The sequence below is a fragment of the Callospermophilus lateralis genome, chromosome 13 (assembly GCF_048772815.1).
Source record: "Callospermophilus lateralis isolate mCalLat2 chromosome 13, mCalLat2.hap1, whole genome shotgun sequence".
Taxonomy (NCBI): domain Eukaryota; kingdom Metazoa; phylum Chordata; class Mammalia; order Rodentia; family Sciuridae; genus Callospermophilus; species Callospermophilus lateralis.
In genome coordinates, this window is record NC_135317.1 from 11,064,642 (window position 1) to 11,083,433 (window position 18,792).

Below are 18,792 nucleotides of genomic sequence, written 5' to 3' on the forward strand. Positions count from 1 at the left end.
TTTCAGGTGTTTTAAGTGCCCCGAACTCCAACTCCACAGGTACAGCTAAAGTACCATGGCCAAGGCTGTTCCTAACTGCAGATTTAGCAGTCACGGCTTCTGCTAGCTGACAGCCCAGGCTGGCGCTCTTCCCTGCAGCCTCGCAAGCTCTGTCCCATGAACTCAGGCCTGGGACCTGGACACTGGAGGTACTGACCACTGGTCTCTGGGGTGGATGTGTGCTGGCCTCCCCCAGAGCATGACCCAGTCATCACTGGAGCTGCACAAAGGCGCTCAGGAACTGGGTCGGGTGCACCGTCAGGGCACTAGGAGCCAGACAGCTCCAACCAGGGCAGTCAGACGCCCAAAGATGCGTTGGCCCAGCAGAGGGCTGGGTGTTATTGCTCCAATATTCCATGACTGGCTTCGGTGTAAAAGTAAAAAAAACAAGTTGGTTTATGGCAAATTGTTTTAATAAGAACTTAAAGCCAAAATTTTAAAAAGACTTTATATAGCATTTAAATAACACTGGATTCCAACCAGTTCTACTTTTCCAACCTGAAGGCAGCTTTACACTATCTCCCTGTCTTGCAACATGTCCTAAGAATTAGGAACATGATCACCACCACATCAGTTCCCAGTAAAAGAAGAAAGTAGGAATGTCACATTGTCACAATTTTTAAAAATTCATAGGCTTAAAAGGTAACTGTGCCCTTGAGAAAAGGGAAGAGGAGGATCTCGACCATCGAGGGCTCAGACAGAAGGGATCACAGCTACCACACTCAGCCACTGGTTGTTCATGCACATGAGAAGTCCCTTAACTACCTTGTCCATCCATCTTCACTTATAAAGAAGGGATACTTGCCAATCTGCCTTCCAGGCCTGGAGTCGGGGAAAGCGCACAGACAAGTGTGTTTCCTAGACATCCAGCAGACACAGGCTGGAGGAGTGGGGTGCCAGGTGCCATGCCCGGCTGACTTTCCAACACAGTCAGATGCAACATGATGCTCAGCCAGTGAGTGAAACCACCTGAGCTACACCGTCACCATACCAGGGTTCTGTGACCCACAGGTTCCCACAGCGTTTGAAGATGTGTGACTGGTTAAATCAAAGTTCACTAGAACTCATAGTCAGGGTATCAGACGCCATGTAGAACTTCTTCTTGGTAAGCACACTCCTCCACGACAAGGCACGCTCTCCATACAGGACTCACCTCAGGACCACAGCACTCAGGAGGCTCTAAGAGGCACTTTCACGGCTCGACACAGTGACAAGATGGTGAATTTATGTGGAGTGAGACCAGTCTGTGTGCTAAGAGCCAGCGGACTTGAGAGACCCTGAGTGAAAACCCAGGCATGTCAAGCCTCAAGTCCAACACCAACTTTCCACTCACGCCCACAGGGGCTAAGCTGCAGGACCTGCTCGTTCCCCTAGAGCACCTGCCCTCGTCCTTCCTGGTCAGGCCTCATCAGCAGGGAGACCCACCCAGCACCTGAGAAATCAGTGTGAAGACCATTTTCCATCCTAGAGACAAATGCACAAAAGGATCAGCCCTGCTGAGACACAGCTGCGTGCGCTCAGGCCCCCAAGCTCCTGTAAGGTGTAGGTAAGATCTGCTGGCCAGGAACCAAACACAATCAGTTCCACCTGAAGCAGGAACACCACAAACCACCAAGACCAAGTTCTGCAGAAGGAAGAGTGGAGAAGGCAGGTGGGCAGCGTCTCTGAGAGTGTCTCAGTTCATTCCATGTGATTCCAGGGCACGCATTCTACATGTCCTGCCAGCTGCTGCAGAAGAGGCTAGAGTCCACAGCCTGTAACCTTGGCCAGCTATATCTTATATGCTCTGAAGAGAAATGCTGTAATTAAAGAGAGGTGAACTGGCTCACAGCAACTGCATAACCACCTACACACAGTGGCCACGCTGTGTCTACTGGAATGTGTGTGGCTATTAAACTGCTGAGGGAGCGCCCAGGAGATCATCCAGAGAAGCCAGGCCTCGCCAGCCCAATCCTTGAACACACAACCCGTGTGAAGGTTGGTGTGAGCTGAAACACAAGCACCTCTGTACCTGCAGTAGCCATCACAGCCCTGTTTCACCACAGATGAACGCTAGATCCTGGGGAGAACTGGGCCCGAGGCCACAGGGAATGATACTTGCTGGATACTCTCTCACAAAGGAAACCACATGTGTCAGTAAACACAAATCTCGTGCAGGACGGGGACCTCACAAGTGTGAGTTGGAGGCCCCTAAGGTGGGTGACACATCCCACCTGTGCCACCTAGAGGGGGACGGAAGCCTCATAGTTTTTTAAAGGCATCTGGTGTCAGTACCTCAAAGGAAAGATGCTCAGACACAACTCTAACAAGAATACCAGGGGCCTGGGGCTTGTCTTCACAGGTAACCAAGTGTCTATGGCTTCAGCTTTCTGCCCTATTGCTGACGTAGCTGATGAGATTCATGACAGGACAGCCTTTAGCTGTTCTCCGAGAGGCCCTGCATGGTCAAGGTCTCTCGGCCAGATCCGGGTCACAGACAGACTGGCCCCTGGGGAGCTCTAGGCCCTTGCTGAGAAGCAGCGCATGTACTCCGTCACCCAGGGGTTCTCTGCAGAGGGGGCCCTCGCTGTCCTGCCCCTCTGCACCTCCACCGAGTGCGCACGCTGCCGCTGAGCAGCCAGCTTCCTCTTCTCCTCCTGCCTCCTGCTCCTGGCCCGCAGCGCCGACTCGTGAATCTGGGGAGGAGAAACACAGCAGTGAGTCCACTCTGCGCTCATCGTCAAGAATGCCTGCCAATGGGCCTTCTGCACACCTGAGCTCCCCCAGGAACATGCACACCAGATGCTTGTGACGCAATGCTGGGCAACAGAAGACTAAACCCTGAGTAGAACCGGGGAGCAGCAGGGTCAGCTCTGCATCTGCTGGGAGGGACCCACCTTCTAAACCAACACCTGGAAACACCCAGGGCTTTCACCAGGTGTCACCCTTCAACGGCAAAGCCTGTTAAAATCAGCCCCAGGGACTGAGGTCCTTGGAAAAACAGCCTAGTGGCCTCAAATTTCACTCCCAATGCCAGCATCTGCTGGGCCCAGAGTTCAGGGAAGCTGTGTAGAATGGCCATCAGCGGGTAGCTCCTGTCCCTCTCCTGAGCCACCCTGCTCCAGCTGTCACAGCATCAGTGCTGCCAAGGGACTCACCATGAGATGCTTCAGGTCCTGACAGAGCACAGACAGGGCCTCGTCAGAAGACCAGAGGCCCTGGGAGAAAATGCATCCCTCCTGGACAAGCAGGAGAGGGGCCTGGAAGACATCTGGGAAGCAGGCCACCAAGCAGCCCTGGACGCCAGCTTGTCGAAGCCAAAGAGAACAGCCTTCACAAGGGCAGCGGCAAGTCCAGGCCTGCTGTACTCCTCTCTGCACCCCTGACTCCTGGGAGCTCTAGAGCCACACAGCCAGGCCCACTCTCCCCTGGTGTGTGTCAGTAAACCCCTTAGGTGCCAACCAACGCCCAGCACAAACCCCTGCTGCCCAAGTAGCAGCATCCAGAGCCTCCTACTGGTAACCAGCCCTGGTTCTGGGCTTTCCTGACCTCCACCCCACCACAGGATCTTGCAGGCCCAGTGCATCCCAGTGGTTTCCAGGGAAGAACAGAAAGGCAGGCCCGCACCTCATGCACCGAGGCAGAGGCACAGACGTTGTGGGTCTTCTGGCTTCCGGTGTCTGTCTGTCTCTCTCCCCAGCCGTAAAGAGCAAATGGGTGCTTGTTTTCTTTTATTTTAGCGGATGATCTTTGGGGGCTTCTGACAGCTTTCCTACTTCCTCTAGCAAATAAGGCACTTGGTTGCTGTCGGGGTTTGACACCAGCGGGTAACCTGTCCGTCTCCTTCACTCTGGTTTGTTGTTCGGGTTTTTCTTCTACATCTTTCACTGGCAGTGCTTTGAAAAAAGGGACAAAACAAGAGAAAAATACCTTGAACCACGCTTACGTGCAATTGCTGTTTGGGTTGCAGCATCATATTTCTTAAGCCAGCGACACTTTAACCAAGGGCTCAACTCCCAAGTTTCACTAGCACAGAAGCACAGAGACATCTGCATAGGACCTTTATCCCATCTTAAAATAACAAATGTCCCACACTGAACTGGCCTATTCCAGAGCAAGCGGGCCCTGCCTTCTGCGGTGTGGCATCCCCTGGCCCTGACAGGTGTAGTGCCATGGCATGGGCCTCTTCCACCCACTCTAGGCCCAGAAGGCACTGCCTCAGGGAGGATGACTGTCATCTTGGTCTGCCACAGAATGCTGGGTTTTAATTACTAGAGCTGCAGGATTGCATCTCTTTTGTAGTACTGGGGTCTGAACCAGGACCTTGCACATGCTAAGCTAGCACTCTACCACTGAGATGCACCTCACCTTTGATTTATTTTGAGACAGGGTCCTAAATTGCACAGGCTGGCCTTCAATTGAAATTCTCTGCCTTGTCTCCTAAGAAGCTGGGATTACCGGCTATTTCTTTTTAATATTCCTGGTCATGGAAATGCTGCTCACCTGCTCTTAGGAGCTGGCTGGCCACCCTGACATGAAGGCCCCTGTCCCAGCAGGAAGCAGTCTTCATGGCTCTTCACCTGGGTGACAGCTCTGTATTCCCAGTATGAATAGCAAACCATGTAGACTGCTCTGAGGGGCTCCCCAACAGCTGGGGTCAGCTCCAAGGTCTACACAGCCCTAAATTCTGCCAGCAGAACTAGGTAATGGTGAATGTGGTTGCCCAGCCTGAGGAGAATCTGACAGTCCTGGCTGTGTACAGCGGCACACGTCTGTAATCCCAGCTACTCGGGAGGCTGAGGTAGGAGGATCGAGAATACAAAGCCAGCTTCAACAAAAGAAAGGCGTTAAGCAACTCAGTGAGACCCTGTCTCTAAATAAAATACAAAATAGGACTGGGGATATGGCTCAGTGGTTGAGTGTCCCTAAGTTCAATCCCTGGTACCCACCCCCCTAAAAAAAGTGCAGACACCTTCAAAACAGCTCTGATTTCTCCTAGTTACCTTTTAGGAGTTTACCATTATTTTTTGTAAATCCCTCCTTCATAATAAAAGGCTCTGCCTGTTTGCCTCCTTCCTCAAGGTAAGCCTGAGGTCCAGGCATTAGTGGACTCCTCCTCCAGAGGCCACAGAACTTGCCTCTCTGTGCCAGCCGTAAGCCTGCCATGGGGGCCTGGTCCCCTCACAGTCCAGATTGCACTGTGGCCTCCTTCCTTATTCCCCTGGGGCAGAGTGGATCCAGTCCAGGCACAGCAGCCCGATGAAGACATCTGCAGGCCACCTGCCACTCTGGCCTGTGCTGACTGGCGCCACCACTGGCCCTACTCCTTACAAACCCTGAGGGGCAGGTGATGCATATCCCATCCTGGGGCCCAGGGTGTGCCTGTCTCTTCAAGCCCCGCAGTGGAGTGCGGGGAGGAGGAGGGACACCAGGCTCCATCTGATAGCAGCCTAAATGCGCTCACTGGGAAGGGACACCCTCAGGATCTAGGAGGGTATGGGGTGGGTGGGACCTGGCTCTGACATGCTAAAGAGCACCCCTTCTTCCTCGTGGCCAGCTCACCCCAGAAGCCTGTCCCCAGAAGCAAGAGTGACCTATAATAGAAAACAAGCTGGGGCTAGCCAGGCAGAGAGCAGGAGCGCAGTGCCAGGAGGAGACACAGCTCAGGAAAGGGCACCAGGGAACTGGAGAGGGATGATAGACACTTCAACATGCTAAGTCCACAGAGAGCCTAGGGAGGAGGCCACAGGTAGCAGAGGAATACAGACTCTCCATGCAAAACTCAGGAGTTTTAATTTTATCCTGTAAATGGAGAACCACTGAGGAATTTCAAGCTGAGAAATAGTGTGGTCCTACCTGCACTTTAGGAATGAGGCATGTAGCACAAACATGTTCGGTCAGCTAGGAGGAGAGGGCGTGCCAGGAAAAGTGGCAAGCAGCCCAGGGTGACCCCAGGGTGGTCAGCCATCAGGGATCAGAGAAGGCCCCCAAGCTGACAGGTGCTGACTCATCTGGGCCCTGTGACCCAGCTCAGTGGGGTACACCAAGCCAGGTGTTCTGGGCAGGTGGTCACACCACCCTCTGGGGCCCACCCAAGGATGAGAAGAGGCGCCCAGCAAAGGAAATGGCCTGCTGGACCCCAGCCTGAGCACAGGAGAGACAATGGCGCTGGATGTGAGTGTGGTGAGTGGGAGCTCCAGCGTGGCCTGGGTCACCAAGAAGTGAGGGGAAAGGCAGTTCCAAGCCTTGGGGTGCAGCTATCTAATGAGCAGGCAGAGAAAGGGAATCCAAGAGCAGGACAGAGGAAGGACAGCTGAAAAGTTGAGAAAGACCACCAGAAGGGAAGCTAAAGAAGGAGTTTCAGAAAGGAAAGAGCCATCAAGAGTGCCACATGTCATAGGGAGATGGTGTGAGGGGAAGAGCAGGGGCCATGCTAGGCAGTCTGGCTGTCCCCATATGAAGGATGAAGGGTGGCAGAGCATGGCAGGCCCAGGACCCAGCAAGGCAGGTGCCACCATCCTGGTGAGTAGCCAGGATGGCCCTGGCCAACACCCCCCACCCCATGGGCATAAAATGACCAAAAAATATGGTCCCAGGAGAACACTGTCCACAACTACCCAGCACAAGACCAATCGTGCTCTGCAGACCTCAGCCCCAAAGAAGCCCTACAAATGCCTTCAACTCAACTCCCAGTGCATCAAGGACAACAGGCACACACAGAAGGCAAAGAAGGCTGGCCAGCTGGAACGAGCTGGAGATTCTGGAACCGCCATCTACCAACCATGAAATAACTACGTCTTTGCCCTCTGCACCTAGAGAGGAAGACACAGCTGGGGATCATCTGCAGCAGAAGGCAAAAATGGGTAAATAAGAACAAATCACTGTAATTTTAATAGTTAAAAACTCTTAAAATAGTTCCTGGTACAGGATAATTACATATGTGCTTTTAAAATCCTATTTGAAGGGCTGGGGTTGTGGCTCAGTGGTAGAGTGCTTGCCTTGCATGTGTGAAATAAAATAAAATCCTAGTTGAAAGAATGAAGTTTAAAATAAAGACATTTCAGACAAACAAAAACAACATTCCCTACCAGCTACGCCTCTATACAGGCAACTGATGGACGTTCAAACAAATTCTGCCTCGATTTATAACAGTGCTGTGCAGTGCTTAGTTGCTAACCACATGGGGCTATTCAGTACCTGTTTAAAGTAAATAAAACGAGATTCCATTCCTCAGTACACTGGTAACAGTCCAAGTGTCAGTAACATATTAGTCAGCGAGGGACAGGCCCCCTCATCACAGAACAGTCTGTTTAAAAACATTTGACCAGAATTAATGAATCCGACCCACTAGGTGCAGTGTTGCAGGCCCAACAGCGGCAGCACATGGGTTCTCATCAGGATGATGTAGACACATGTAGGACTTTAGCCATCCAGAGACGTAAGTCAAATCTTCACACATCTATAAAACTGAAATCATATGCAATGTATTCTTAAACCACAAAGTAATTAAGCTTGACTTTAAAAAACTTTAAAAAATCTCTCCCATTTTTATTCATACTCCTAAGCAACCATGGCAAACTGTGGCCACAGAAACCCTGAAGGTGTTCAGTCAGGAGCCAGGCACCCTGAAGGATGGGGAATTGCATGTTCTGCCAGTCTTACCACACACAGAAGTAAAAGTTCTAAAGCAGCAGGGACAAAAGACATCTTTTTCTTATTTCTGATCTTATTGAGAATTTTCCCCAAGTGCCCTCATTAGCCAGGTGTGATGGTCACACCTGTAATCCCAGCTACTCAGGAGGCTGAAGTGGGAGGGACATCAATTCAACTTGGCCAGATCCTGTCACAAAATAAAATAAAAAACAGTGCCCTCACTTAGCGTGTCTGTGGTAGGTTTCTGTAATATAGGTTTTTTAAAGATAAATATATTTCCTTGTCTGTGTTTTATACATACGTGTAAAACTTCATCAATTTTTGTGACTATTTTTAAGAATCTAAACTACAAAATGTGTTTAACTGAGTCAAAACACAGCATGACAAAAATGCAGCATGTAGCTAAAGCGATAATCAGGAAATGTACTATTTTTAAAAGATCAGATCAAGAAAGAAAGGCAGGGAAAGCAGCTGAGTATCCACCTCACAAAGTAAGAATGAGCAGAACAAGCCGGAAGAAAATGGCAGCAAGGAGCAGAGATCACCCACAGAGCCAAGGACTAGTTTGGGGAAAAACTAAAAGAATTCACAAACCATGGTAGCCCAACGGAGAGAAAGAAAGAAAAAATGCAAATAAATCAAGGGGGGGGGGGGTCCGAGTCAAATGAGCACTGAAAACATGTGCAAGTAGCCTCTCCCTGCCCAGCCCACTGGGAGAGGGAGGTCAAGGACAAGTCAAAGGCACGAAGGCAAAGGACAAGGGGGGTGAGGATCTCAGCACAAACTGCCAGCAGAACCAGTGGGGCAAGGGGCGGAGGACACAACCAGCCCCACTGGCTGAGCCATCCCAACTGCCTGAGGACCAGGTACCCAGGACAGGAACCAGGAGACAGTAGGTCCTGAGAAGGCTGTCCTGCCAAAGGTCCAGCACCGACCAGTCAGCACCCAGCCCCACAAGCAGCTCTGAGAATGCAAGGGCTATGCCTCCATCTTCCCACTGGGCCTGAGCAGACTTCTGTAACTCCTGGGGCCTGAACAGGTCAGAGAGGTGCTGTCTGACAGATCACAAAGGGCAGCAGAGCCTCCACCAACTCGTCTCGGCACTGCCCTGGGAGGCCAGCAGAGGTGGTCAGGAGGGCCAGGCTCAGGGAGAGGTCCCGCATTGGGTGGACCCAGCGGCTCCAGCTAGGCAGAGGCTGAAGTCAGACAAGGCATCCCAAGGCCAGGTGCCAGGGCGGAACTGAGGCCACAGAAACCTCAGCACTACAAGGAGCCTAGTCTAAGCCACTCTGGCTCAGAGCAATCCAGCCACAGAACTGGTTGTTTCCCTTCCACCAGGGGACATGTGGGTTGCTGGATGACAGGAAGCACAGGGGCCTGGGATCTGGGCTCGGGCTCGGGCTCCCAGATCCGCCCACATACAGGAAAGTCATGGGTGACACCTTCCAGAAAACAGAATTAGAAGAAGGCCTCTCAGTGAGGAGGGCAGAGGGAGACAGGGAGCCCTCCTCCAGTCTTATTCATTCCCCTGAGGCAAGGGGCCCTCACCATCTGGGAAAGGTCACACAAGAGATCCCAGGGGAATAATGACAGTGTTCCCAGTGCCCCAGAGGAAGGAACACCTGGGTCCTCATCTGATTACAGGATCCATCTCTTGGGAAACAGGTTCAGGGCATACCTCATGTGAGCAGAGGGGAGAGCCAGCACCTGAGCTGCCCCCAAAGGAGACAAAACACAGAGGGCAAGGTCTCCAAGCAGGTTATGGCTGTTACCCCACCACCAAGACAAGGGGAGACAAGATTCAAAAAGTGGAAGAAAAAGATTAAACACTTAGGACCAAAACAGTGATCTCTTTTCTCTTAGATTTTAAAATTGGAATGGTACAATGGAAAATTTTAATACAGAGCTTGGAAGATAAAATTCAGGAGTTCTCCCAGAAAACAAACCAAAAATTCCAATTTTAAAAGAAAAATGTTATAGGTTTGATCCAGGAAGTATGCCATTCAGCCAAGAATTACAGAAAAACAAACAAACAAACAAAAAAGCAAATAGAGCAGAGAAAATTTGTTTAAACAGTAATAGGACCAGACACGATGTCTCGTGCCTGTGATCCCAATGACTGAGAGGCTGAGGCAGGAGGATTGCAAGTTTGAGGCCAGCCTGGGCAATTTAGGGAGACCCTATCTAAAAACACAACAGGGGTGGGGAGGCTGGGCTATAGCACAGTGGGAAAGCACCCCTGGGTTCAATACTCAGCACCACACACACAAAACCAGTCAGAAACATCACTGAACTGAAACTCCCCAGCTGAAAGGCCCCAACCAGATAAGAAGTAGGAACAAGTCCCCCATGGGATCCTAGAACATTCTCCTCCAAAAAGAGTGAGGGAGGCAGAGTTCAACCAGGAGCCAGACTTCACCCTATGAAATGTGAATGTTTAGAAAGTCTAAAACCAAAGCCACCAAGGAAGCCTAAACAGGGAGGGGATGAAGCTGCAAGGGAGCCTGGAAGAGCTGGGTGAGCAGGGCAGGAGGTGGGCAGGATGGCTTTTCTTACTTCAGACACACTGTTTAAAATCACACCACCTACACTCTCTGCTAAAGAAAATATTCAGTATAAGCCAATCGAGGTGGCACACGCCTGTCATCCCAGCCACTCAGGAGGCTGAGGCAGGTATCTTGGTCCCCGTCTCAAAATAAGATAAAAACAGGGCCAGAGATGTGGCTCAGTGGTAACCTCTGGGTTCAATAAATAAGAAACTGGAGATAGTCTAGTTGCTCTAGGGGTCCCACACTCAGCACTTCCACCTCCCATATACATGCAGGGAACTTCCAAAGAGCCTTCCTGACCCATCTCTTAAGCAAAATAAGGACCTGAGAATCACCACACACTTGAAAAAAGCTTCTAACAGTGCAATTCAGAATTACAAGCCAAAACAAAAACAGAGGATGGGAAAATAGACTGTGCTAATGCAGCACAGAGAAGAAAGCACACAGAATCCAGTAATGTCCTCAGCAAGACAAGACAATATGTGTCCCAATAAAAACCAGAGATTTGTTTTCAAAAAGGAATAAAAAGAGGGTGGGAAGGACAGAAGGAGGGAGTGAGACTGTGAGGGAGGGAGGGAGGCTGGGAGGGAGAAAGGCTGGGAGGCAGGGCAGGAAGGGAGAGAGGCTGGGAGGGAGGGAGGGACGGAGGGAGGGAGGCAAGCAGGCTAGGAGAGAGAAAGGGAGATAGAGAGGGAGGGAGGGAGGCTGGGAGAAAGGGAGGGAGGCAGGCTGGGAGGCAGGCAGGGAGAGAAGGAGGCAGGAAGGCTGGGAGGGAGAAAAGGAGGCAGGGAGTCTGGGAGGCTGGGAGGGAGAAAAGGAGAAAGGGAGGGAGGGAGGGAGGGAGGGAAACAGAGAGGAAGGGAGGCAGGGAACCAGGGAGGGAGGGAGACAGGCTGGGAGGCAGGCAGGCCCAGAAAATGATTCAGTGAATCTTAAGTTAAAAAAATAGGGGGGCTGGGGATGTGGCTCAAGCGGTAGCGCGCTCACCTGGCATGTGTGCAGCCTGGGTTCGATCCTCAGTACCACATATAAATAAAGATGTTGTGTCCGCTAAAAACTAACTAAATAAATATTTAAAAAAAAAAAAATAGGACCCCACAAATGAAAAATGCAATAAGAGTTGGAAGATACAGCTGAATGTTACCCAGAAAACAGAACAGAAAGAAAGATGAAAATTAGGAAAGAAAAATTTTAAAAGTGGGGGATAAATTCACAAAGACTAACATCTAGTCAAGGAATGCAGAAAGGAAAACATGAACTATATCTGAGATTCGTATCCAGAATATATAAGAACTCCAAAAACTCAATAGCAAAAATCCACACATAATCCAATTTAAAAATGGGCAACACGGGGCTGGGGATGTGGCTCAAGCGGTAGCGCACTCGTCTGGCATGTGTGTGGCCCAGGTTCGATCCTCAGCACCACATACAAAGATGTTGTGTCCGCCAAAAACTAAAAAAAATAAATATTAAAATTATCTTTCTCTCTCTCTCTCTCTCTCTCTCTCTAAAAAAAATAAATAAAAATGGGCAACAGACATTTCTCAAAAGAAGACATTAAAAAAAAAAAAAAAGCTCAATGTCACTAGCCATCAGGGAATGCAAACCAAAACCACAATGTCTCCTCACTCCAGTAAGAACGCTAATATAAAAAGACAAGAGGTAACCAGAGTCAGCAAGGATGCAGAGAAGGGAACCCCCACCTGCTGCCAGTAGGGATATACATTAGCATAGCCATTCTGGAAGACAGTGTGGAAGCACCTCCAAAAATTAGAAATAGAACTACCATACGATCCAGCAATGTCACTCATGGATGCACATCCAAGGGAAGAGAAGCCAGCATGTCCAAAAGATGTCTGCATCCGGGATGCCAAGAAACGGGAACAACCTGTGTCCCCACAGAGGAACAGCTGAAGAGAATATGGTGCACATTCGTGAAGCAGCGTTGCTCAGTCACGGCAAGGGACGACTCCTGTCACGTGCAACAGCATGGGTGGAACTGGAGGCGGCACAGAAAGATAAAGGCTGCCTGAGCTCCCTCATAGGTGAAATCTAAAAAGCTGATCTCAGAAGAGCTGAGCAGACCAGGGGCTGCGAGAACAGATGCAGGGAGGACAGAGAAGCTGAACAACAGGCACTAAGTTACAATGCACGGGAACAAGGAGTTCAGGAGCCTACTGCATGGTCAGGTGACTCCAGGGGACAACAAGTACTGTGTATTTAAAAAGCCAGAGGGAAGGATTCTGAGTGTTTTCATCATGAAGAAATGATCAATGTTTGATAAGCTAGACATGCTCAACCCGATTTAAACCTTATGTGTGTATATATGAATGAAAATGTCACTGGAACACTATATATAGCTGTACAATTTTTGTTATATGTATCAGTTTTAAAAACCTTGAAAGGAAAGAATGAGCTGTATGTGCTGCTTAGTGGTAGAGCACTTGCCTAACGTGCAAGGACCAGAACTGCATCCCCAGCACTGAAAGATGAAGCAACAAGAAAGATAGGGGAAAACAAATATATACAGAAACGACAAAATACTTCAAGAAAACTTCCAGGAATGGAAAACATGCATGTCACTGTAACAGCCCTTCAGGTGCTCAGCTCAATGGACAAGAACAGACGGGGTCCATTTCAGAGGCCAAGGACCTCAGCCAGGAGGCCCGGGAGTCAGCAGTCACAGGGCAATGGAGAAATACCTTCTGACTTCCTGGAGACCCTGACTCACCTAGAATGCCAGGCAAGCCAGGTCTCACCAGTGAGGGTGGATAAAGCCATCTCAAACACAAACCCCAACACTCACCTCCCTTCCCCTTCCCCAGACAGTAAGGAGTAAACCAAGAAAAAAGCATGACAGCCAGACTGCAGTGGCTGCCACCCAAGGGAGGCCGGGAAGAGCCTGAGGTGACGGCCACCGGCCAGAGGACCCAGAGGCAGCCAGGCCAGGCCAGACAGAAGGAGGTCAGAGGCTCCAAGGGAAAAAGGAAGAACAGGACAGTGGCTCAGATGAAGCTCCATTTGAAAGAATGAAAAAGGAGCCCAAGAAGCAGCCTGGGCAACTATTTCCACAGGCCCAATATCACGGTCACCACCAGTGGGCCCAGCAGAAGCTCATGGCTGTTGGGAAGGAGGAGGCTACTATCCATGTGTACAGCTGAAGACAGCAGTGAGAAGAGTGAAAGTCAAGAGGCCACATTAGGGGCTGGGGATGTGGCTCAAGTGGTAGCGCGCTTGCCTCGCATGCGTGTGGCCCGGGTGGCCCGGGTTCGATCCTCAGCACCACATACAAACAATGATGTTGTGTCCGCCGAGAACTAAAAAAAAAAAAAAAAAAAAAAAAAATGTTAAAAAATTCCCTCTCTCTCTCTGTCTTTAAAAAGGAAAAAAAAAAAAAAAGGTTAAAGTCAATGGAAAAACTGGAAATCTCAGGAATGTTGTACACATTGAATATTTCAAGAATAAAATCACATTCATTTCTTAAAAAAAAAAAAAAACAAGATCTGTCAACAAAAGCCACATTGTTCAGAGATTCAGAAATAAACACAGTTAGGTGGCTAGGGACACAACTCAGTTGGCAGAGTGCTTGCCTTGCATGCACAAGGCCCTGGGTTCAATCTCCAGCAAAAGAAAGAAAGAAAAGGAAGGAAGGAAAGAAAGAAAGAACGAACACACAGCTGGGTACAGTGGTACATGCCTGTAGCCCCAGCTACTCAGGAGGCTGAGGCACAACGCCTTGGACCCAAGAGTTTAAGACCAGACTAGGCAGCATAAGGAGACCCTGTCTGGAAAAGAGACAAGACCAAAGGAAAGCCAGAGTGGTAAGCAGTCAGCCACCATCCTGAATGCAGAAGGCATCCCCCTCCTCCCAGATGCCAAACCACACGTTTTAACCAAGAATTTCAGAACCACCAGGAGTCAGGATCTCCCAAGGCAACCACAGTAATCCTGAAGACAAGGCACACCTGGGCAGGCAAACACAGGTACTCAACCGTACCACAAGGCCCCTGGACAGCACTGATACTGCATGTACCTCACCTTGGAAGGCATCACTAGAACGTCCATTCCCCACCCCACCCCCCCACCCGCAATCTTCTGTTTATTCTAATTTCCAGCAATGAGCCCTGAGCACCAGGAATGGCTGGGATTCACATGACATCATACCGAGAAGGTAGCTCTGCTTGGATGAACTGAGAGGAGCTGAGCAAAGTAATGGGACTGAGTGGAGCTTCTCAGACTGATCACTGATCCTGGGCTTCCCCTAGTTCGTTTATGCAACTGAGATAAAAACTATGGTCCTACGTCTTAATGTTGTTTTGAAAATACATATTCCTAGAACGGTGACTGAAGTTCTCAGTGTTTATTTTTCTCACTAGACCCTCCTTAAAACCCGGAGACCTCGGGGTGGCGCCTGGTCAGTGCTGCAAGCAGCGGGAAGGAGCCCGGAGTCACCCAGCTGTGCGAAGGCTTTACCTCCGCGCTGGGTACCAGCACCCCCAGGACTCCAGCGCACACCGAAGGCTCCACACCCGGCAGCGACAGAGCCATGGCCTGTGCAATGGCCAAAGAGAGTCGCCGCCTGCGCACGGCGGCAGGCACGGGGGCCGCACTGTCACGCGTGGGCAGTACCAGAGAGCAGCCAGCGTAGACCGCGTATCCTCGCACCCAAGCGCACAGCATTTCCTTAGAGACAGAGCTCAGAGGTCGGAGAATTTGTTTGGAAAGCACGGGCATCGTTATGACCAGGCACAGTCCGGGGCTCCTAACCTCTCGGGACGCCTTTGGGAGCGTCATGAAAGCGCCTCCCGTCGCGAGAGACCGCAAGAAACAGACGGAGTCGGGGGCTCGCCGAGGGAGCTATCGCCAACGAAGAGACCTGGTCCCCGCAGTGCTTAGAGGCCACACGGCTGGGTTGACCCTGAGCCACCTAATTAAGGAAATGCAGAGTGGGAGGGCAGAGGCGGGGCCAACGCCCTTCAAACTCCGTGGGGGTAGGCAGGTTCACCGCACGTCACCGAAAACAAAACAAAACAGGAAGCTTTCGCCCCAAACGCTGCAAAAAACACACCAGGCAGCTCGACGCCTAGTGCCCCACCCCGGCGCGGCCCCTCGCGCGCCCCTCGGCCCGGTACCTGGCTGCGCCGCGTCCTGCTCGTCCCCGGCCTCCGCGCCCCGCTCCCCAGCAGGCCGCTCGGGCTCCTCACGCGCCGAGGCCTCCGCGGGCTCCGAGGCCTCCGAGGCTTCCTCGGGGTCCGCGAGCGCGCACCGGGGCGCGGGGCCCGACGCCGCCGACGAGGCCGAGTCGTCCGAGGCGCAGTCCGGGCCCCAGGCGTCCCAGAGCCAGGGCGCGTGCGCCTGCTCCAGCAGCCGGCGGCCGAGGCGGTAGCGCAGCAGCTCGCGGTAGCACGGCGCGTACTCGTCCCAGCGCGGCTCCCGGTAGCGCTTCATGTACTCGCTCTTCACCCCGCTGCCCGGTGACATGGTGCTGCGATCCGCCGCCGGCCCGCTCCGCGCCGCTGCCTGAGGGGCCCACACGACAGAGGCCGCCCCGCCCGCCCGGGCCGGCCCGCCGAGCGTTTCAAACCCGGAGCCCCGCCCGGACGGGGCGGGGGCGGGGGCGGAGGCGGGGCCGGGAGGGGGCGAGGGCGGTGTCGCTGCCCTCGAGGTCGCGGGGGCTGGGCGGAGTCGGGGCGGGGGCTCGGGGAGGTGTCACCGCCCTCCCGGTTGAAGAGGATGGGCGGAGTCGGGGCGGGGGCGGGGGTGGCCCTACTGGTCCAGGAGCGGGGGCGGGGCCACTCGGGCTTCCTAGAGGGGACCCGGCGGCCCGTCACCGGGGGCGGCTTCACAGGCGGAAAGCGGAGGCCGGGGTTGAGCAGGAGCGAGAGCGGGCCGAGCACCTCTGGGCACCGGTGTGAGCGGCCGGCGGCCTTACCTCTTCGGGCCGTTGCGTGCGTGGCGCAGCAGCTAAAGCGCGGCTGCGGTCCCTCGCTTCCTGACAAGATGTCGCCGACGGCGGGCAGTCGGCGGCCCCGCGGCTGCGACGCCAAGGCACCGCCCCAGCCCGGAGCAGACGCCTCCCCGCGCTCCCGCCCGTCCCCCGCCTGCGCCGTGAGCGCCGCCCGCCAGCCCAGCCCCCCCTGCCCGCACTCTGCGCTGAGCCCGCGGCGTCCAAGCGCTGCCCTGGAGGCCCAGATCAGGAGTTAATCCGCCGGAGGGAGCGGTCAGCCCAGGCCAAATTGCCGCCGCCACGCTCAGCGGCCCATTCACAAGCCCGTCACCTTGCTTCCTCCTGGTTCACAGTATCTGTTGCTCTGGCTTTCAACCTTTCTTTTAATACAAGCCTTTCTTATCTTTAACACACCAGTATTCATTAATTGATTAAAAGCCGCGTAGTGCCAGGCGCAATGGCATACTTTGTAATCTCATTGACTGGGGAGACTGAGGCAGGAAGATCAAAAGTTCCAGGTCACCCTGAGCAACAACACTGTGTAGCCCGCTCAGGAATGCATTTGCACCCAGAAGCCTGTGGCCTGTGGTTACAGTGTGCAGAAGTGTCTGATGTTGCCCAGCAGGCCCTCCCCTCTTTCCTGCTTTTATAGAAAGAGGCCCTGATACAGTAGCACAGAAAGCCTTGAAAGGAAAGACCTTCTGGGAAATTGCAACATAATTAACAAGCAAAAGCAGGCCTGTCTGTGGATGAGCAACCCAGATCCAGCTCCCGCACTGGGATTTCCTGGCTTCACTGCCTTTTCCTGGTGTCTGTGCCCTCCCATCCCCCATCTCAGATTGAAGACCTTGAGAGGGCACTGGCCCCAATGAGATGGTTTGACTGTCCCTCCTGAGAACCTGAAGTTCTACGTTCAGTGCAGCTTCCAGAAGGAAACCACCATCTGCTGCTCTGCAGTCCCCACCAAAGCTCACCTCTCCTCTTACTAATGTCACCTTCTGCCCCTTGACACACCTCTGGGACATTTTAATTCATTCCCCTTATGCTTAGGCAACCAAAAGAACCTTGGTGGATATTTAATAGTGAGGAAGAAATGGTGACATGAAGTTACACAGTTGATCTCAACTTTCACTGTGTAACTCTGCAAAACTTAGTGGTTAGAGCAACTATGACTTGACTTGTTGGGATTCTGGGGTGAGCTGGGCAGTCCCACCACTAGTGCTGGAAAGGCTCAGGTGGCCACTGCATGGCAGGTGGAGCTGACAGCCTGGGCTGCCTGGGTCATGCACAGGCAGCTGGAGCAGCCTCAGAAGATCCGGGACATCTGCTGCCCTATCCTAAGATGCTAGCTAAAACTCAAGCTGTAAATGCCAACTCAGGCTGCAGAGAGGCCCTGTGCTAAGCCAGCTAGCAGCCATGTTCAGTCTGCAACAGCCACACCCACACCTAGTGTGATACCAGTTTTTTTATAAATATTTTTTTAGCTATAGATGGACACAATATTATCTTTATTTTATTTATTTATTTTTATGTGGTGCTGAGGATTGAACCCAGTGCCTCATTTGTGCAAGGCAAGCGCTCTACCATTGGGCTACAACCCCAGCCCTGTGATACCAGTTTTTCGATAACTCAGAAATGGAATTAGAAATAATCTGATTTTTAAAAATTTGTCCCTATTTTCCATAATTAAATGTTTTGTTTTTATTCTTTTAAAGGTGTTATTACATCAAGACTTTCCATTAGAAGTGACAAACAATTCATCTTGGGAGGTCATCTACTGGCTCAGGTAGTTAGATACAGGGTTTCAATAATATTAGGACTTGGCTTCCTTCTGTCTTTGAACTCTGCTTTCCTGCTAAGGGTTTCCCTCCCCTCGGTCTAGAAATGGACTTCCTCCCACAGATGGAGAAAGAGCCACTTGTGTCCCCAAAAGATGTTGTCTCAACTAAGGACCATCAGCAAGAGAACTTCCAGTTATCCAGTCCACGCTAGGTGGTGGCAAATACCTGAGTGGAAAGGTCAGCTATGCCCAGGCCATGTCCCCATCCCTGCAGATGGTGCTAAGGTGGAAGGCAAGAACTGACAGTCCATTGAGACCCATATGGAACAGAGAAGACAGTGTGCATGCAAATGACAAATATCCATCAATATATTTGTCTTTGTGTTTAAATAACAAGGATGAGAAAGATGGGATTTGATAGTTCTTGCGGGTAGGTTTCCTGGGATATAATTGACCTTAAGAGGGTACAAACTATTAAGAAATCTAGCTGGGTGCAGTGACACACACCTGTAATCCCAGTGGCTGGAGAGGCTGAGGCAGGAGGATAGACAGTTCAAAGCCAGCCTCAGCAATGGCGAGGCACTAGGCACTAAGCAATTCAGTGAGACTCTGTCTCTAAATAAAACATGAAATAGGAATGGGGATGTGGCTCAGTGGTCAAGTGCCCCTGATTCAATCCCTGGTACCCCTCAAAAGAGAGAGAGGGAAAAGAAGGGGCAGGGGAGAGAAAGAAAGAAGGAAGCAAAGAAAGAAATTTGCTGTGATCCGAGAGTTACCTATGGAATTGTGTCCTCTATCAGGGATGTGAAGTGCTCTAGAACCCACTCATGCAGCGCTACACAAGC

General features: G+C 51.7%; 1 protein-coding gene across 3 annotated transcripts; it reads right to left on the minus strand.

Annotated features, from left to right (window-relative positions):
- Positions 1 to 434: 434 nt before the first annotated feature.
- On the minus strand, positions 435 to 16,138 carry Ccsap (centriole, cilia and spindle associated protein). 3 transcript variants are annotated; one of them, XM_076831956.1, is made up of 3 exons: positions 15,353 to 16,138; positions 3,646 to 3,914; positions 435 to 2,714 (listed from the first exon to the last, which is right to left on the minus strand). In XM_076831956.1, exons 1-3 carry the CDS (start codon positions 15,699 to 15,701, stop codon positions 2,538 to 2,540), a joined length of 795 nt encoding a protein of 264 aa, XP_076688071.1. In that variant the 5' UTR covers positions 15,702 to 16,138; the 3' UTR covers positions 435 to 2,537. The 3 variants fall into 3 exon arrangements, with proteins under 3 accessions (XP_076688071.1, XP_076688073.1, XP_076688072.1); XM_076831958.1 differs by lacking the exon at positions 15,353 to 16,138 and adding an exon at positions 7,367 to 8,278; XM_076831957.1 differs by lacking the exon at positions 15,353 to 16,138 and adding an exon at positions 4,522 to 7,089.
- Positions 16,139 to 18,792: the final 2,654 nt, after the last annotated feature.